Below are 21,956 nucleotides of genomic sequence, written 5' to 3'. Positions count from 1 at the left end.
TTGGATTGCCTGCTGAAGGCAAGACAGCCAAGTCAAAAAGCCTAAACCTGAAATGTTGCAATCAAAATTTTTGGCAAACTTCAAAGCTTCTATATGGTAGCTTGCAAGTTTCAATAAGTAGCAAAACCCAATTCTGGTTTGATGAAATCTTGCACGCAAATATGCCCACATTCATGACAAGTAAAGCTAGCTTAGTTACTTGGCAAAAAAAAAAAAAAGGCTAGCCAACTTAATATTGGAAGTATATATGATGAACAAAATGAATGAATGTGTTCCAGTATGCAGTCTACATGCATTACTACAAACAACATCTATAAACATGGTCACATCCATCCAAGGAATCATCACAGGCATCATGGGAAGATTCAAGCTCGCCCTCGCTGAAACAAATTATTCACGTGTGTCCCACATACTCGCCTTGACTCGTGTTTAAAGGATTAAAATATCAGTAACAAGATTAATTATTAATGAGTTGAAACAAGGAATTCTACATGATTTTATAAAATCTTATCTCTCTCCTTTCAAGGATGAAGTTTTGAATTTCAATTATGAATTGAGAGAAGATTTAGGATGTTGTCCAGCATGAAGTATAATCGTAAATCTAATAATTTTTATATTTATATCATATAAAATATTGATAATTTTTGTAAATATAAAAAATATTTTATATATATTTTTAATTTTATTAAATTTATATATGATTTTTGATAAAATTTTAAATTATATTACTTTTATTTTTTTATATAATTTTTATGTCATATTTTATATTATAGGTCTATTTGTTGAGTTATCATCCAATAAGTTTTAAATTTCCTATCATCTTATTTTAGTTAATTATTGCCGTCTTATATTTTTTTAAAACAAAATGTATTTGAAAAATAAATATTAAAAAATATAACATGACACTATCGACTGAAAGTATTCTATTAAAAAAATTAATCGAAAACTTTCCTTTTTAGAAAATAAAGATTTTAAGTCACTCGTACCTGGAAAAAAAAAACTCCTTGAATTTGATTATCATGTACACTTGTTTTACACGTGTCAATCCTAACAATATGAATGTCGCCCATTATGTTGTCTATATGCATAATAATTATTCCTATTCTACAACATCCAAAAGAAAGGTAAAAGATAAATTCTCTTTATATTTGTATACCGACTTTTCTTCTTTAAAAATTTATTTTTATTAACTACACGTTTTATAATATGCTAATTTAATGTTATGAGTAAAATGTTACTAACTCAATTAGGAAAATTACTTAAGAATTAAAATAAAATTAAAAAAATTTATGTATTTAAAATTTTAAAGTACAACAAAAACATTTTTTTTCATACTCATTTTAAAAAAGGATTAAATACACTTTTAGCTCTTGTACTATATCAATTTTCTTAATTTGATCCTTAAAAAATAAAAATTATCAATTAAATACTTAAACTTTTATTTCATAAAATAAATTACTCAAATAACTAATAGTATTAAAAAAATAATGACATAGCTTTACAAGCCAACAGTGTGCCGCCCACTATTATAAGGTGCGAAGTCACATGCGTGGCAACTATTTAATCATCCTCATTGCCACGACAACATGAAAAAATAATAAAATAATAACATTTTTTTAAAACAAAATTGAAAATTTTTAAATTAAAAATATAAAAATTCAAAACTTATGATTTCTAAAAATTCAAAATTAAATATGTAATTTAAAAAAATAAAAATGTTAAAAAATATTTTTTTAAAAAAAATCTAGAAATTTAATTTAAAATATTCAAAATAAAGAAAAAAAAAAAAAGATAAGGGAATACGGGTAAGTGGAGAAGAAAAAAAGGGAGAGAGAGAGAGAGAGAAGGAGGGGAAGGGACGGTGAAGAGGCTGCCATCGGGGTCGTCTTGTGGCAAATCACATAATTTCCTTCTCTTTTTTAAATAAAAAGATTTTTACATTCTATTCATTATTTTTGGTGAGAAGAAAAATTAACAATTCTTATAATTTAATAATTTTCTTTGTTTTAAGTTTGTTACAAGTTTCGTACAAGCAAAGAGTGAGTTTAACTTTGAATGATAAAATTGCATTACGTATGAATACTTAAATTTAATGATAAATGTATCTATCATTTTAGCTATATACTCAATTTATGATATTAACTTTGGGGATGATTTTCAATTAAAAATTAAATGTTTTATTTGGTTCAAATTAAGATAAAATATTTTTGTGATTGCTCAAATAAAAAATTTTTTAACAAAAATATTAAAATATATAACTCATAATGATATATTACATATGATATTAACATGTCACTTTTTACATGTGTACCCATTATTAATTATGAGTTGTAGAGGTGTAAATATTAGTTTATGTTTTAATGAGTTATGTCAACTTAATATTATTTTTTAACAAATCGTATTGGTATGGTACATGAAGACTAAGGGCATGGTCTATCATGACACATGGTTTATAACTTTCTTAAGTCATGTTGGGTCAAGTATAACATTATTTTTCGTATTAAATAGAATCAAGTACAAGTCATTAATAGTTTTTCAAATTTTTTATTTTTTTAAAATTTTAATTTATTATTAAAAATAACATGTGAGATAAATAGTAAAATGGAATAAAAGACCACATAATTTATGTGCTTTGACAAAATGCTTACATCCATGAAGAAGGATAATATAATTCAATAAAGAAATATATTGAAATTTACAATCATAATATTTTATATACAAACATGTCATTTTCACCAATCTATGCCCTTTTCACTCTTGAGAGCCCAAGTTATTGGATTACAAGATTAGTTGTTTAGTTATTAGTTTATTTTCATTTATGTTCGTTTATATGTTTATGAATATGTCTATTTAATATTCATAAACGAATTCATTTAATTTGAATGAATCGATCTCTAATCGAGTTTGAACATTCTAATATCTAAACAACCGAGCTCAAGTTCATTAAACTTAAACAAATCGATCTAAACTGAACTTGAACATTAATATCTAAACGAAGCTCGAACATAATATAAAAATTTATTGCCGAATACGAATAAAATACGAACAGCCTAAAAAATAAATAAACGAACCACGAACATAATAATGTTTGTTCACGTTCTGTTCATTTACACTTTTACTCAATCTCCATATCATATAATAAATAGTTTCCTTAACTTGTATAAAATCACCTTGTTGCACCGATTTATCTGCAACCCTTAAAGCTTTATTATTTAAAATGGTATGATGCAAATGTCTGTTGCGATTACTAACCATGTTGGAATTTAAGGCTACTCATTTGAAAATTGTATTGCATTTAAATACAAAGTTTGTGACCTCATTAAAGCTAAAGCAATATAATTTGAAAAGAAAAACAATTGAATGTCATTGGAAATCCATTGCCTAATCATATTGCAGCAAAGGTGAATGCCATCCTAAAAGGGAAGGCATGTTGGGACAAAAGAATAACGGAAGAAGTTAAAACATTACTGGAAATGGTATTTGAGGTAATGGTCAAGGCAAAAATCATGTAGGGTATAAGATAAAAGATCTAAAGGCTAAAGGTTGATTCAGTATAATAAAGTGTAAAAAAATGAGTATAGGGGAAATATAATTTTATGAAGAAATTGAAAGAATCAGTGAATGTTATAATAAAGTGAAAGATAAACTCAAGTACAATATATACAAATATAATTGTATATGTTTATATGTTTAGCATAAATGAAAACAAAAGCCTAAGTTGAATTATTAGTCGTTGAACAAGATTGCAGTACAGAAGTTGTTTGTTTCATAGCATAAATCTTTTAACACATTGAATAAAAAATTCCTTTTGAAAGTCGCAGACTGTCAATCTCTCTTTCTCTTTCATTTTTTTTCTTGCGTTTTTCTTTTTCTTGTAAAAAACTTTTCTCTTTGGTAATATTTTTGTTTAAATGGCCGAATTCTATATGATGTGTAGAGATAAAGGGTGGCAGTTGCATGGTTTAAGTTCCATGCATAATTGCCTAAAGGCAATTCAATCCTAGGCAAAGAAATGCCTTATGCTAGTTGCCAATTTACTTAGGGTGTTCAAGTCACCCATTATAAGCAAACTCGACCCCAAACTTTCATGATCTCAAAAATATTTTTCTATTCTTTGCATCGAGTTCATACAAGAAAATAAGTCATGTGACCAGCATATTTTGATAGCTCAATTGTTATACGATTGTTAAGTGCATATAGTAGTTTATAATCATATCCTGTTACTTATTCAACTGTTAGGTATGTATAATAACTTTTATGTACAAGTAAAATAAGTATGCAATACCCTAGATGTATTCAATCACATTTTAAGTTCTTTACAATCTCTTTTTTTTATCATATTACATGATATGCTTATGTATTCACAATTTTGTTCGACGTTTCAAACATAATTGATCAACTTGTGTATACAACTAAAAGTAACACTAGAATTATATTTCTTTTTTTTAGAATGTTTCCATTTCAATTCAACTACTATCCATATATGTCCCATTAGATCGATTCATCCATAACCATTGGCAACATTTCAAGGTAGCTAACATTAAATTGAAACTTTAAAAAGTCAAAAGTCCCTAAAAGTACTAAATATGAGATCCTCTAATCTCAAGGGTCTCACACAATAAGAAGTATAGATCTATACTTCTATTACCATTGTTGGTCGAACAATGCATACGTGATATAAAATATATGCAACGGTATTTTTTTCATTTTTTAGAGAGCAAATGTCTTTCATCATTTATATACTAATAATACAAGTAATAGTTCAGATACTCCCAATATAAAACTTAAGTTCACAACTTTACTTGATTTCACATAATCAATAAAACTTCCACTTGACGTATTAAGTCGACAAAATGAATTATGGGTTTATTCACTTTCGGATATAAATCTTAATATAAAGTGAGCTCATCTTAATCCCTTATCAAGGCGATTCCAATTTAAGTTTGAACTATTGATACATAACTTTAAACTAATCTCATCTTTATAATACTAAGCTATTGAGGCAATTGTTTGTGTGAAAAGGCTAATTATTTGTCCAACATACCTTGCAAATCATATCTTATATGTATATATACATATACATGTATGCATGCAACACAAAATAAAGTACTAAACTAAAATAACATAATTGTATTCAATATAAGTCAATTCAAATGGAAAAATGTCATACATTGTTCAAATATAATTGTTTAATTAGTATATGTACATCAACATCTACATAACCCTAATGATCTCATGTGGTTATTAAACACATATAGGCTTAATAAATGGATTTGCAATCATTTTATGCATAAAAATGTACTATATGTTGACTTTTTTTGTGCAACCATGTCTTACGCATTGTTATATTTGGTATCTATATTTTTAATTTTATAATGATATTTGAAATCCTTTATGAATACGATTGTAGATTGACTATCGTGATTTACTAACACTGAGTTAGACTTATTTTTTTTAAATCCCAAATGATTTAAGAATCTCTTAAGCTAAACAAGCTATTGCATTATCGTTAAAAATGTTACAAATTCAGCTTGCATTATAGATAATGCTATGCAACCATGTTTCTTACTATTCCACGAAACTGCCTCACTATTTAGTAAGAAAATATAGTCGAAGGTGAATTTTCTTTCATCTAAATCTTTTCCCTAATTGACATCTACATAGCTAACTAAATGTAAATTACATTCTTAATAGCACAATGAATAATTCACAATGCCTTTTAGATATTTCAATATCTTTTTAACTGCTTTTCAATAGGGTTGACTTAGGTTAGACTGATATCTGTTTACCATGCCCACGACATAACAAATGTCTAGCCTTGCGTACATCATAGCATACATGAGGCTTTCAATAGCACTAGAGTAAGGAACCGTTGTCATTTGTTCTTTTTCTTGTGTAGTCTTAAGACACATTCCCTGGCTAAGGCCTTCATCTTTTGCTTAAGACACATTTTCTAGCTAAGACACATTATCGACTTACAATATTGTATATTAAATCGTTCTAAAATTTTTTTTAATGTATTGCTCTTTTGATAGAGCTCACAACTTCTTGGAATAATCTCTTATGATTTTTACACCAAGTATATAAGTCGTTTCACCTATGTCCTTCATTTTAAAATTTGAGGACAATCAATTTTTCACCTTAGTGATATACTCATTATCATTGTTAGCCAATAGTATGTTATCCAATAAAGTTATAATATCACAAATTTATCTTTGTCTTTTTTGACATACAAACAATGGTCTTTATCAATTATGATAAAATTATATGAAATTATTGTTTGATGAAATCTAATATACCATTGTTTGAAAGATTGTTTAAGACAATAAATTAATTTTAAAAAACTGCATATTTTGTGCTCTAGACCTTTGTCAATGAAACCTATAAACTGTTCCATATAGATTTTTTCTTTCAATCCTTCATTTAAAAAGCCAATTTTCATATCCATTTAATGTAACTTTAAACCTAAAATGGTTACAATGGCTATAATTAAATGTATCGATGTAAATCTCACAACCGATGAAAAAATCTCTTCATAATCAATTCTTTCTTGTATATATTTCAATTATCCTATTTGATTTATGCTTAATCATAAAAACTTATTTGTTCCCAATTACTTTATGTTCTTTATAAAAATCAACCAATTCCCATATACGGTTTGATAAACTCTATTTCTTTAGACATTATTTTCATCCCTTTTTTTATGGAAGATGAAATAGCTTCTTTCATATTTCTTAGCTTTGCTTGATCTTGTTAGGTAATCAAGAACACTTTTCTTTTATGTCAAAATGACATCGAGGAATATTTCTATGATTACTTTGCTAACTTGTGATTCTTAAGAAACTAATTCACCAAATTCATCGTCTTTAGTCATGCTTCCACTTAAATAAAATACTGTTAGTTTTTTATTAAGAACATGTATTAATTGATTTAGAACTAACAAAGCAATTACTTCTTCAATCTCATAAAGAGATCTTTTCTAATTTATCTGACATTTTTTTGAAAATTTATTTTCTAGAAAAATGATCTATCGAGATTCAAATTCAGTTACACTCTCACTTAACTATTCACCTATGAACACATATCCCTTTGAATTCTCAGAGTATCTTATAAATATACCTTTTTAATCTCTAGGACCTAACATGCCATGTGGATAAGTGGTCTAATGTAAATAGGTAGCATAACTTCAAATTCTTAAATTATTAAGAACATGTTTCTCTTAGTCCATAATTCATAAGGGTGGACATAACTGACTTGGATAGTATTCTATTAAGTATATAGGCAGCAATTAATAATGCATCACCGCAAAAAGTGATTAGCAAATTTGCTTAGGCATTATAGACTTCACCATTTTTAGAATAGCTATATTATTTCTCTCTAACACCATTTTGTTATAGAGTCCTTGGAATGGTAAATTATCTATTAATATCTTTTTCATCACATAATTGTCTGAACTAATCGGATAAATACTCACGTTCTAGGTTTGTTTTTAATGCCTTAGCATTTTTATCTAATTAATTTTCTACCAAGGTCACATATTTTCTAAAGCACTCTAATGCTTCAGACTTGTGAGAAATTAAATAAATGAATTCGATGCGTGTAAAAGCATTAATGAATGTGATGAAATATTGACATCATTTTCGTGACCTTACATTCATCGAGCCAAAATGTTAGAATATATCAATTGTAATGGAACTTTAGTTCTAGTAATCCCTATTTTGCTAATTTATCCATTCTTTTTTTATCTATATGGCCAATTTTATGATATGAAATATTTACATCAATATTCCCATTAGAATCCATCATAAAGGAAAAGCTTAGATTATTGTATGGAATAATATCAATATAATAAAACAATATGATAAATATTCAAATCCATAATAAGTTGTATCTAAATACAAACTCAAATCGATATTGTTGAAATTCAAAACAAATCCTAGACTAAGAAGAACAATAACAAAAATCAAATTTCATCAAATATCAGGAGAAAAAAATTATCATTTAAGATAAGGTTCTTTTCACCTCATATGGATAGCTTGCAGGTGCCAATTTTTCTTTTTCAATCCACGTATTGTTTCCTAAATAAATTCACTTTTTTCCATGTGAAATCTAAAGAAAATCCATGAATGCATTCTTATCTCGTGCTACAAGGGTTGTGGCCCTTGAGTTTACATTCTTTAAAGAATCTGATTTAGTCATCAAAACATTATTATAAACAAACATAGTACTTTCAACATTAAGTAAAAATACTTTAAAGGTTCATACCTTCTTTGACTCACTGCATTCAAGAATAAAGTGACTCATTTTGCCACAGTTAAAACACTTGACTTTCAGTTTGTTTTTGTTAGGATAAGCCTTGGGATCCTATCATTTGCCACTTTAGCCACTCTTTAACCTCTTAAGAGCTTTCTCCTTATTCCCACCATATGGAATACCCTTGAAGCCTAAAACTTTTTTGAACTAGATGATGTATAAGCATTAGCACTGGGCTTAAATGCTTCCATTCAATCTTTCTTCAATTGAAAATTACATGAAACATCATCGAGAGTTCTTATACTCTCATTGTGGGTAAGGTGTGCCTCTATGTGCTCCTAACTTATGGCAAAGAATGGATGATAGCTTGAACCTGTTATTCATTTGTTAGAGTGTGCTCAACCGCCTTTAGCTCGTTTATCATGTTTGAAATCTCCTTCATATGCTATAACATATTATGATTAGGTCACTTTTTGTAAGTGTTAAACTTGATAATAAGTTACCTCAATTTGGTAATCGAGTTACACTAAACTTTGCTTTTAGGACACTTTACATCATTTTAGCTATTCCATGAGATTGGAACTCGCGTATAATATTATTCTCCAACTGTTAAACAACGTAATGTGTGTAGTGGACTTTTTTTTTTCAAATCTTATAAGCCTTTCGATCTTTCTTATGATGGGACATATTCCCTTATTCTGGCTCATGAAGGACATTGTTTGAAACATCAAGAATTTTTTGTTCTTCGAGTAAATACTGGATTTTCATACTTCAAATTTCATAATTTTTCCATTCAACTTCTCACACTTTTTTAACTTAGCAATAATATTCTTAGAAGTAGAAGGCATTTCAAAGAATAATTTTACAATTGGAAGACATGCACTAATTAATGCTAATATTACACACTTCCCATTTTGCTACAATGTCAAAAATAAAACAATAACAATCATTCACATAAAGATGAAACCAAAAGGCCATTATGTTTACAATCAAGTTTCATTTTTAATGTGTTTGATCATCATTAATTTATTTTACTATGCAAAATCAGTTATTCTAAAATAGAACAAATCAATTATCTTAGAACCCTCACTAACCATAAAGTTACTAACATTTAATTAATAGCATATATTGATTTCACATAAACAAGTCATACAAAGTATAATTCAAATTCATAAACATATTTGTCATAACATACAGATTCGTAGACCTTTCGCTAGACATGGATTAGAGGAGTCACCACTAATCTTTTTTACTTGGGTGTGATTGACCACTTGATATAGATTCTGATATGTAGAACCAAATTTTAAGTTTGAGAGTACGATTACATATAAAAATTGTTATAGCACCTCTACAGTGCCTATCTAAAAGATGGTACCGTTTGATTTCAAATTATTCAAGTCTTAAACATGTTGGTAATTTACCAAAATATTTAATATTGAATATTAGTCTTAAAATTGTCCCAATAGTTTGGTAGTAATTTAAGATAATTCTCTCACCTTAAAAATATTCATAGGGACTAGTGTCTTACTCTGAAAAGGCTCAGTCGTTGGATTTATTTATTTACTTTATTTTTAAAAAATTAATAAAGTCTTCTAATAATTTGGTAGGACTTATTTTGAGACAAATGTCCTAATAACTTGGTGAGATTTTATTTGGAAAAAGTTTGTAAAAATTTTGAGAATCTCATTAAGTCTCCCAATAATTTGATAAGACTTAATTTAGAAAGCAATTCTCCAATCGTTTGGAGGATGAAAACATTTTTTTTTAATTTTTTTTGTTGAAAATTGATTTTATAAAATTTTTCAATAGTTTGGTGGATTCCATAAAATTTAAATCCATGAAAATTCTTCAATAGTTTGGTATGATTCATGAATTTATTTTGTAAAGATTTTTATTTGAAAAAGATTTTTTTTTTTATTTATTGAAAGGATTTTTTTTTGTTTTTATAAATATTTTTAAAAAAACTTAAAAAAATATTTTTTCTGTTTATTTTATTTTATTTTAAAAACTTATTTGAAAAGATTTTTTTTACTGAAAAGATTTTTTATTTATATAATTTAAAAAAAAACAGAAACAATTTTTACAGAATAATAAAATTTTTCAAAAATTTAAAACTAAAAAATAATTAAAAAAACTAAAAATAAGATGAGCTAAAAATATAAAATAAAATAAAATCAAAAAATAAAAATAAAAAAAAAATAAAAAAAGAAAACCTTGCGATCCAGGTCGAGTCAGTGTGTGGGTCGAAACGCGGGTCGCCGAATAGGCACACGGGTCAAGGGCTTTTAAAACGCTGTCATTTTGGTGTAAAAGGTAATCCTCAGCCTTTTTCCTTATAATACTTGAGTTCTTTCTCTCTCTAACTTCCAAAAGCTCTAATTTCTCTCTAAAATCCAATCGAGATCTCATCGAAAATTCATATTCTGTCAGAAAACTCATTGAAAATTTCATATCACACCAAAAAATTCATCGAAAAATTCAAACATTCATTGGAAAATTCATGTTTTCTATAAAAAAAAAAACTCAAAATTTCCAAACTTTTTTAGATTTCTCCCAAATTTGCCCAGATTACTCCCAGAATTCTCCAAAATCCTAATTCCAACCCTAGAAACCTAAATCCAAGCCTAAAAACTTCAAATCAAACTCTAAAAATCCCAATCAAAAAAATTCAAGAACCAAAAATCCCTAGTATCGAAACTCACCCTTAAAAATTTTTCAAAGTTTTCCTTCCACCCTCCAATTAATCCTTATCTGTTCTTTTGATTCTTAGTTCAATTTATAGGCACCCTTAAGAGGATTTTTAAGAAACAGGCAGAATCAATCCAGGCTTAAATCCTGCAATTGAATTCTGTCTTAACCTGATTTTAAGTCTAGGTTCTTTTCTAGATTAAATCCCAAAGTAATGTGATTTAGTTCTGATTGGCCTTTTAACCAAATTCAATTCTCAATTTCAGTTTCATTGGTCGCCAGTTAAGAAAAAAAATCAAAAGGAAATAAATAATAATAATAATAATAACCATAATAATAATATAATACTATAGTAGTATAATAATAATAATAATAATAATAATAAGAGCATACTATACTATAGTATTAATAATAACAAATAATACTAATAAAAAAGTAATGATAAAAATCGACCTTAGACACAGATAGATGTTTACAATGTTCATAATATATGTATATATATATATATATATATATATACTAAATATTAATTAAACATGTTTTTAATTATTTACGAATGATTTGTCTAAGAACATGGATGAATTTCAAAAACTCCTTTGATAGTTCTATATTCACATTATCCATCCATAAAAGTTCAAGAATTTAGTATTTTCCATTACAAAGACTTAGAGAAATTGAGAGGGTTACACTTTTTTTTGCCCTCATTCTTACATATTCTTTCACAAAATATTTAATTAATATTTTATACTTAGGGTCACTCAAATACATACTAATATCTTAAAAGAGATTCTTTTGTCTATGAGTTAAAAATATATCTTTCAGCATTTTATATTCGATTTAGTCATTCATAATGTACATGCAAGCACATTGGATCAATTTTTGGATTGTATCATTGACTTTGATGATATGTCTCTCAATATTATCATTTGGATTAATTTGATATTGCATTAATTTCATAGTCAACCTTATGACTTTAAAAAATTACAACTATGTCCTCAAAACAATAGAAATTATCACAAAAATAATCATGGTTTTTTGTAACAAAATATAGTAGCTTTGATTATATTACAGGCATAGAGGGAATTACGATCAAGGGGCAATGCTATACATCAGATTTGTTGGAAAAAGTGTAGAAAATACAAGCAATAGAAAAGACGGGCGTTGAAAATTCCTCACACGAAGAGCAAAAGAGAAAACAACATCTCGAACAGTAGAACACAAAAAAATTAGTAACAGAAAGGAAGGTTTGTGAATTTTTAAAGTTCATCAAGTATAGCTAATATAGCCGGATGGAATAGTTGAACCGGCTATGTGCCAAAAGTATTAAATAAAAGAAAGGAAAAAAATGTAAAAAAAAAAAATGAAAATAGAAAGTTTTAGAATGGAAAAGAAAAATAACTTCATCCACAACAATTTGATGCATTTGAAGGAAGCCAACGACGGTGCTACCACATTAAAAAAATCAAAGATTATTTTTTTCAATTCTCATCCATGTAGATCACAACAACTAATGTTATAAGCAAAGGATTTCTCTCTCTCTCTCTCTCTCTCTCTCTCTCTCTCTCTCTATAAAGATGCCACTATAATTTCTAAGTTAAAGATAAAAATATTGTTATATAAATAATTTTGACAACCATATTGGTTGGACTGGTAAATATTAAATATTTTATTTCTAAAATCTAAATTCGATTCTTAAACTATTTGTGAGTATAAGGTAAGTAAAAATCTATAATTTCAAACTTATTTCATTTTTATAATATGATTAGAGTGTTTAAATTTTATTTAGTTTAATCTTTTTCCAAATGATTTTAATTGATGCATTTTTTTTCATATTAATATTTATATTTAAATTTTGTTTCCAAAATTTTCTAATACTTGACATAGATAAACAATTTCTCTATCATTTATATTCTAAATTTAAATCTATAAATTAAATGAGACTCCATGCACAATCAACTCCCCAACTCTCAACATGTCAACCCTCAAGATCACAAAAAATCACCACAAACATCTCAACAACCCCTTCCCTTCCACCCCAAAATCCCTCCCCCTCATTCAAGGTAATCTCTTTATCGATTCCCAAACACTGCCTCCCTACCAAATTTTCCAAGTTGGAAAGGATTTTCAGCTTCTTTGGAGCAGCCGACATGGTGGGTATCTCTCTATTTCTCGCCAATCTCAACCTTCAAAGTCATTATGGTCCACCATCCCTGGACAGGCATTTATATCTGCAGCCCTGGCTGAGACAGAGGTGGAAGAAAGCAGGGGATCTTTTGTTGTCAAAGACAGAGATGTTCACCTCGTTTGTGATAACCAAACTATTGAAGATATAGTTTTGATCAATCAATTTGATGATAAAGAATATGACTTTCTACCTGATTATCTGGAATTGGACCATATCAAAACAAATTCCAACTTTGCAGAGTCCCCTGTTTTGGCTATAGCAGGACACATTTTCAGCAAAAGGAAAAAGAAGAGGCTTCAAAGTTCAGGCATTTATAAGGATATAAAATTTGAGACAAAGGGGCCTTGTGCTTCAGCAAGGTATTGGGTCTTGTTTGATCAAAAGAACAGTAACCAAATTGGATTCCAAGTCAAAATTGGACAGCCGAATTTTCAGCTTTATCACCACAAAGCTTCACCTCCCGCAGCCTCAGGAAGGTGCCGGCGTTTGAGGAGGAAACTAAAGTGGTATCGAAAACGGAAGCTGGGATGGTGCTGGTTCTTTACAAGGACAAAAGGGTTGGTCACAGCTTCTTCATCAGAGGAGGAACTAGGAGAATTGAATATTGCAGAACCTACCGCAGAATTCAACAGGGTTTGTTTTACCTACGCAAGTGAAGAAAATGAGAGATTTTTTGGTTTCGGAGAGCAATTTTCTCACATGGATTTTAAGGGTAAAAGGGTACCCATTTTTGTCCAAGAACAAGGCATTGGAAGAGGAGACCAGCCTGTTACTTTTGCTGCTAACTTGGTTAGCTACAGGTAAGAGTTAAAAATTAAAATTGCTTAGCCATTAATCATTTAAGCACTAATTTGATGGCTTTGATCTCAAAAAGAATTTCTTTTGTTTTAGAGCTGGGGGAGACTGGAGTACTACATATGCTCCTTCACCATTCTATATGACATCCAAGATGAGGTCTCTTTACCTGGAAGGATACAACTATTCTATATTTGATTTGACACAACATGATAGGGTCCAAGTACAGGTATTTTTCAATAAAGGTTGTCCTAAAATTGAATTTCTGATTTAAAACAATGCAAATTGTTGAACTAGCATGTCTTTATATTCTAGAATAATTGGTTGCAATCCTCTCAATCATATGTGTACTTGATACTTATGAATGTTATAAAGCTGTTATGAAATTGGGTTGTTTGAGGCTCCTTCGGATCTAAAACTTGCAGTTTCCTATTTTCTGTATGCTGGAGATTGCAGATACATGGAAATACAGTTCAAGGGAGGATACTTGATGGAAATTCGCCTTTGGAAATCATTGAACACTTCACAGAGGCCATTGGGAGGCCTCCTGAGCTCCCTGAATGGATCATATCTGGAGCAGTGGTTGGCATGCAGGGGGGCACACAAACGGTGCTTTCTGTTTGGGATAAATTGACAAGTTACAAGGTTCCCATTGCTGCATTTTGGTTGCAGGTAACTTGCCTTTGTTCAATACCGAAACTGACTGAAGTCCACAAGATTCTCTTCTTGTTTCAGCAAATATTAAAATTCTCGACACCTGAGTAAATTTTGTGTTATTTCCTGTTTTCTGATAGTACAGTTTTTCTTGTTTTGTGGATAATTTTGAGGAGTTGGAACAGCATTATGTGATTCATCTGCCAGTATGAGATGATTTCAAAAGAAAATTTTACTCTGCTCAAAGAAACACAATCACATAAGAACTGTAAATGCAAGTTTTCTGTCAGTTTGATTTGTAGCTATTATTCTGTAGGACTGGGTAGGGCAAAGGGAAACATTTATTGGGTCACAGTTATGGTGGAATTGGGAACTGGACACAACAAGGTATCCAGGATGGCAAGAGCTGGTTAAAGATCTTAGCACACACTACATCAAAGTGATGACATACTGCAATCCTTGTTTGGCACTGGTACTTTTCTTCCTATGCCGATTCTTCTTTTCTGTATTTCGATAGAACCATTGCAATCACCAAGTTAAATATGCACACTAGTCTACCAATACAGAGTGCTGCAATTATTTATCCTTAGAATTGACCAAAGGTTTTTCATATTGAGCATAGCATTTCCAAATATTTTTAACGAAGCACTCACTATAGTTTGATAACAGATGCAAGCTTGCAACCTTATTTGAGACTTCAACTTTCTTTATAGATGGATGAGAAGCCAAACAAGAAGAGAAATCTCTTTGAGGAAGCAAAGGAGCTGGGCATCTTGGTGAAAGATAAGCAAGGAGAACCATACATGGTTCCAAATACAGCGTTTGATGTGGGAATGTTGGACTTGACACACCCACTTACTGCAAGTTGGTTCAAGCAGATTTTACAAGAAATGGTGAATGATGGAGTCAGAGGATGGATGGCTGATTTTGGTGAAGGCCTGCCAGTGGATGCTGTGCTCTATTCAGGTTTGAAATCTTAACTGCTTTTGAACTACTCTTCATCGGATCAAGGTGATCCAAAGAGATTGCTTCTTCTCTTGGCTCTCTCCCATTGTAGTTTCCTTTGTGGTTATCCAGGAACATGAGCTTAGTAATGATGAGAATTTGAAGTTGTTTATTGGTATATAATTCTCAAGTTTCAAAGGCAGTTGTTACAACTTTCTAAAATTATCCAGTTGCTCTAAAGCCCACAATTACAAAATAAGCTATGCATATACCAATACACATCTCTATGTTCTGTCATGTTTGGTGGCAATGGTCTCAATCATCTCCAAACTAGATTGTAATCTAAAAACTAAACTACAATATTTCGAGAGTTCAATTGGCTATCAGTTACCATGGTGTCTTCCAGAAGTGCCTCGATCTTTTGACTTTACATTTTCTAAATTTATCACCCTAGTAAGTAGACTTTCAAGTATAATAAAAAGCAGTAAATAGTCCTTTTGCAAAGAAGGTCATAATCATTCTGTGATCAAACATCCTCAAATCATTTGCATCCTTCCTTGCAAAGTGCAGTAATGTAGAAAGTTCATTGGCAGGAGACCGTAGCATAATCTCCTTGGCATATCAGATGTTTACATGATAATCATTATCCTCTTTCTTAACCCCCTCTCCTTTTTTTCTCACTCTTTTCTTGTTGAACTACATCAATAAGTATATACTCATCGTTTCAGGTGAAGATCCTATTTCTGCCCATAACAGATACCCAGAATTATGGGCTCAAATAAATCGAGAATTTGTTGAAGAATGGAAAAATAACCGTGTGGGAAAGGAGAGAGAAGACCCACAAGAGGGCTTAGTCTTCTTCATGAGGGCTGGTTTCAGGGATAGTCCTAGATGGGGGATGATGTTTTGGGAAGGGGACCAAATGGTAAGCTGGCAAGCTAATGATGGGATAAAGAGTTCTGTCGTTGGCCTATTGAGCAGTGGACTTTCCGGGTATGCTTTTAACCACAGTGATATTGGAGGCTACTGTGCCATTAACTTACCTTTTCTTAAGTACCATCGAAGTGAAGAGTTGCTTTTGAGATGGATGGAGCTAAATGCATTCACCGTAGTTTTCCGGACTCATGAGGTAAGTCCAAAACGTGCATCCTGAATTACCCAAACAAATAAACATTCATTGTCAATGTCCTATCCTCAATTTTGTTTAGTTAAAAATAAATTAGCACACTCCTTATAAAATCTATAAAGGTCCATAGCTGAACTTTTAATTATTTACCTGCAACACAAGTTATTGCTCTAACTTTGTTCAAGACTATTTAATTCGGTTAGAAAAGTTTTAATGATAAATACATCATCTTTATATCTGTATCGCTAACATATTGAGGAGCTTTATCAAAATATGACACGTAGGTTTAAGCATAGTCAAGTGAGTTTTAGAGGTTACCAAGTGCATGAAATATAAGCCATAAGATATTTATTTTTGAGTTGTGTTAAATAAGCAAACTAGTTAGTCATAACAAGAAAAAATTCTCCAGATTTTTAGCAAAATATTTGAATTTTTTACCTAAAGATAACCAATAACTGGTTGTCTGATATGATCTTGTGAGTAACTGAAATCAATATTTTCTTCTGGCAGGGAAACAAGCCTTTGTGCAACAGCCAATTTTACTCCAATGACAGAACCCTATCACAATTTGCATTATTTGCTAAAGTGTACAAAGCTTGGAAGTTTTATAGAGTCCAACTTGTAAAGGTAATGCTGGAAATATGAAGTTATGCAGTAATAACTCAATCAACATGTTTAATGAACTGACAAGCCTCTTACTCTCACCTTGTATGGATGTGCACAAAATAGGAAGCTGCTGAAAGGGGCTTACCCGTCTGCCGTCACCTATTTCTTCACTACCCAGATGATGAGCAGGTTCAAAGCTTGAGTTACCAGCAGTTCCTGGTGGGCAGTGAGATACTAGTGGTTCCTGTCCTTGACAAGAGGAAGAAGAATGTCAAAGCTTATTTCCCAGTAGGAGAAACTTGCACTTGGCAACATATCTGGACAGGAAAGCAATACCAAGAACAAGGTTCTGAAGCTTGGATTGAAGCTCCAATTGGTCATCCTGCTGTATTTGTTAAGGTTGGCTCTACAGTTGGAGAAACGTTTCTGAAAAACCTAAGAAATCTTGACATTCTTTAAGGAAAATATATATTCTCAAAGAAGCCAATGTTAAATGTATGTTTTTTACTTTGCTAATTTTTTTTTTCTTTGGTTCCAAATTAAGGGCTTTCTATAATCATATGCTTAAACACGTGAAATTAAAAATTTTCAACCTCCAAAAAATTGTATTAATTTACAAAAACTTTTGAAAAAGAAGTCTCAATATATTCTTTGCTGAAAATGATTCTGCTGATAGGAAGTGATAATCAATTTTAGATTATTACTAAAAGAATGTTTCTGCTTTGGTGTTTGTAATTTTAAATCATCATTTAGTGGTGAATTTTGATTGATATTTGATGAACATGGTGTCGAGGTTTCATATACGATCACATTGTATACAAGACAAGGTTAATCTTACCTTAAACCCAAAAAAATAAATAAAGAAATAAAGAAAATTGATACTGCTAAATACCAATATATCAAAGGAAAAAGAAAAAAGGAAAAGAAAAAGTTGATACATTACCAAGTATATTTCCCCTTTCAAAATCAATTGCTGTATGCTTGATAAATTTGAAGATTAAGAAGAAATGAGAATTTCAAACATTGTTCCAACTTTAGACTTCCTTTTCCCTCTTCTTTAATTCTAAAAACAAGAAGCATGAATACGATGGATTCGAAAATGTAATGGCATATTCCCTCAGTGGGGTCACTTTGTTTATTTATTGTCTATTTCAAACACCCTTTTGAAAAAAAAAGAAAAGAAAAGAAAAGAAAAGAAGCCTTTTTTCTATCGCATAAACCCTCTCTATATCCTAAGATTCCAACTGTTTCACATCATTTGAATTCAATCAAATTCTTATTTCATTGCTAATTACATGAATCAGGCAGGATAAATTACCCCATTTAGCAATTAATGGAGAAGCATTCAATGATCTATCACCAAATATCTTTTGTTGATTCATTTGAATTGTCCAAGCAAAATATTGTTCATTGGAAAACAGTAACCTAGTCAAACAGCAAAATAATGAAACTAAGCAATCCACATTTGCAAACATTAAACTTTTCCTGATTAATATGAGCCTTAAATATCTATAAATACAACATTTATACACATCTCGAAAATACAAAATTGGAAAACCCCCCAACCCACCTAAATTAATTCTTTCCTTTTACACCCAAGAAAAAAAGAGCAATTTCCATGGGATAGAAGATCAATCTTAACTAATGAATTTCCAGTCAGCTTTACCAATACAACAAATATTTTATACCTGGATCTATGCATGCATGCAGTACATCAAAACCACCCTCAAATGTCCAGCTTATCAAGGTTGATCTTGCTTGCAGAATTTTGGACGAGTTCCTTCCGTACATCCACCTAAAACACACCACAAAAAAAAAAAAAAAACCTTGAACTAAATAATTCTCTTTTTTCTTTTTTAGTATATAGAAGGCCGTAGCCTAAAGATAAGGAAAAAAATAGTAGATGCTAGGATTCAAACTCCAAACCTATTGGGTGTCACTACTTAAAAATGATTGCATAAACTAACTAGACTCAGCTTTGGGTTCAGCCAAGTAATTCTCTTTAAACCAAGAGATCTACATACCTGAGCACCCATAAGGGATGAAAACAATATATTTGCTTCGGCTGCTTCTTCAACCACTAATTGCTTCAGCAGCCTTCGCTCAGGATCCATTGTTGTTTCCCATAGTTGAGCAGGCATCATCTCACCCAAACCTGCATTACAACCATTCACATTCTAATTAAATTATACAACCAATGCAAAAGGATGAAAACTTATATATTCCATATTTTTGGAATACAGAACACAACCATGATTAGGGAAATAAAAAAAAAGGTGATGGTAATTTCATCCAAGTCCCAGAACTCAAGTGAATTCTTACTCTTGAAAGTAAATTTTGTGAGAAAGGCTCTAATAAAAACTGCATATATGTAAGGGATGTGTTTGTGTGAAATTATTCTTTATAATTTAAATCTTTTCTGATATGGTGTAAATTTTCTTGCTAATTTTAGAATGTCAACAAATATTCTGTAATAATCACCTGGTAGGAAACTACTCTTCCTATACAAGGCTTAAGGAATCCTGATTGAACCCTACACTAGTTGCTTTCATGTTGAGCTAGAAGCCATAAGTTGTTTGTATATAAAATGTGTTCTACTGTTATGCTTCTATTTAGTTGATCCATTAACGCATGTCAAATTCCATAAGTGTATTACAGCTTTTTTCAGGCTATTACTGTCACTTTGAAAATTCTCTAATTGTAAATCTTCCCTCAATTCTCAATCTAAGTCTGATTTTCTTTTAGGTATCCATGCTAGATATATCACAAAGTGACTAAAAAAGAAAAAGCATTAGGTCCAAAAGACCATGCATATTTGAGCACATTCTGATATTATATATGCATTATGCAAAAATAAAAAATAAAATGCATCATTTTAATCAAAGTACATTTTCAAACTAAATAGATTTTATTACAAATGAGAGCACAGACATTAAATTACAAGAAACAATACATCTTTTGCATGAATCATAAATCTGAATGTAGAATATAGTTGTGCAGCATCTAACAGTCAATTGTAAATTTGAGCATGTTCCAGTATTATACATGCAAAAACTAAAATAAATGCATCAGTATAATAACATAATAAACTTCCAAACTGCTTTGATGTCATTAAATATGAGAGCACACAACTAAGTTACAAGAGATAATATATCATTTGCATGTGTGGGAAAGCACTTATTTACAGCTGGTTGTAATCTTGTAATTTGTATATTTATATTTGTATCTCTAGAATTAAGTGTTTGTATCCCTAGAATTAAGGAAGATTTAGTTTCCTAGTTTAACCCCTAGTTAGTTGTATATAAACCTAAGATTCTTGTATAATTAGAAATAAGCAGTTTTTCAATATACATTCAGTTTCCATATGGTATCAGAGCTTTAGGCTCTTCTTGGGAAGAAAAATTTTCAGCCTTCATTGCTGACTTTTTTAGGCCTTCATTGCCGACTTTTTTAGGCCTTCATTGTCGAATCCTGTTTAGGCCTTCATTGCCGAACCCTTTCAAAGAAAGATATCACTATCACCCAATTTGAGAAAATGTTAACTGGAAAAATCACTGGAGTACTACAGATATCTCAGAAACAAGGAGAGTTCAACAGGGAAGAGATTGAAAAGCTGAGAAACTTATTGAAATTCCTTGAAAAGCCTACTATGGTATGTTCTTTGGGTAAAGTTTCTAGTTCAGGTAAAGCTTCCGGTTCTCATGGATTAAATGTCTCGGCTAAGCCTATTATGAGTTCTTGGGTCATTGACTCAGGAGCCACAGACCACATGACACATTCCCTACAAAAGTTTAGTACATATAACCTGTGTCCTAGTAATAAGAAAATTGGTGTTGCTGATGGTTTACTTACCACAGTGGCAGGATTAGGAGATGTTCAAGTTAATCCCTCGTTTGTTCTCAAAAATGTTCTTCATGTTCCTAGATTGTCTACTAATATGATATCTATACAAAAACTTACCAGATATATGAATTGCAAAGTAACTTTTTATCCCTCTTATTGTGAATTTCAAGACCAGAGTTCGGGGAAGATGATTGGACTTGCTAAGGAGAAGGATGGACTATACTATCTTGAGACATCAAATAACACAAGTAGTATCAAAAATAGTTTACCTTTGTCATTTCTTTCTGAAAAATCTTCCAATAAAGACAAAATCTGGCTTTATCATTTTCGTCTTGGACATCCTTCTTTTGGAACCTTAAGAAACATGTTTCCTTCTTTGTTCAAAGAATTAAATGTTGAAGATTTTCATTGTGATATTTGCGAATTTGCAAAACATAGACGTGTGTCTTTTTCAATCAGTAACAAAAAAAGTTCTACTCTTTTTTACTTGATTCATAGTGACATTTGGGGTCCTTCTACAATTCTTAATATTTCTAGTGCGAGATGGTTTATTTCATTCATAGATGATTGTACTAGGGTCTCTTGGGTTTTTTTACTTAAATCCAAATCAGATGTAAATAGTATATTTTTAAGCTTTCAAAACATGATCCAAAATCAATTTGGAGTAAGAATCAAGAGATTTAGGTCTGATAATGCAAAAGACTACTTCAACCAGAGTCTATCCACCTATTTCCAAAAAAAAAAAGATTATTCATGAGTCATCTTGTGTTAATACTCCACAGCAGAATGGAGTGGCAGAGAGAAAAAACAGTCATTTATTAGCCACAACCAGAGCCTTTCTTTTTCAAGCAAATGTACCTA

The 21,956-nt window shown here is 30.3% G+C and overlaps 1 protein-coding gene across 1 annotated transcript; it reads left to right on the top strand.

The window, feature by feature from the left end:
- The first annotated feature begins 12,895 nt into the window (after nucleotides 1-12,895).
- Nucleotides 12,896-17,913, top strand: LOC111312128 (uncharacterized). The gene is made up of 8 exons (XM_022912154.2): nucleotides 12,896-13,926; nucleotides 14,018-14,150; nucleotides 14,378-14,593; nucleotides 14,892-15,047; nucleotides 15,289-15,541; nucleotides 16,249-16,649; nucleotides 17,157-17,273; nucleotides 17,376-17,913. The coding sequence occupies exons 1-8, from the start codon at nucleotides 12,914-12,916 to the stop codon at nucleotides 17,709-17,711; spliced, it is 2,625 nt and encodes an 874-aa protein (XP_022767889.2). The 5' UTR covers nucleotides 12,896-12,913; the 3' UTR covers nucleotides 17,712-17,913.
- The last annotated feature ends 4,043 nt before the right edge of the window (nucleotides 17,914-21,956 follow it).

Source organism: Durio zibethinus, chromosome 1 (genome assembly GCF_047325235.1).
Source record: "Durio zibethinus cultivar Kanyao isolate XHJ-2024 chromosome 1, ASM4732523v1, whole genome shotgun sequence".
NCBI lineage: Eukaryota > Viridiplantae > Streptophyta > Magnoliopsida > Malvales > Malvaceae > Durio > Durio zibethinus.
The sequence above is the reverse complement of the archived record's forward strand: the minus strand, read 5'-3'. Positions and strand labels throughout refer to the sequence as shown.

Excerpts from the sequence above, each read along its gene's own strand:
- LOC111312128 (XM_022912154.2), top strand. The coding sequence starts at position 12,914 with ATGTCAACCCTCAAGATCACAAAAAATCACCACAAACATCTCAACAAC. Across the intron at positions 13,927-14,017 it reads GCTAACTTGGTTAGCTACAG|AGCTGGGGGAGACTGGAGTA; the intron begins GTAAGAGTTAAA and ends CTTTTGTTTTAG. Across the intron at positions 16,650-17,156 it reads TAGTTTTCCGGACTCATGAG|GGAAACAAGCCTTTGTGCAA; the intron begins GTAAGTCCAAAA and ends TTCTTCTGGCAG.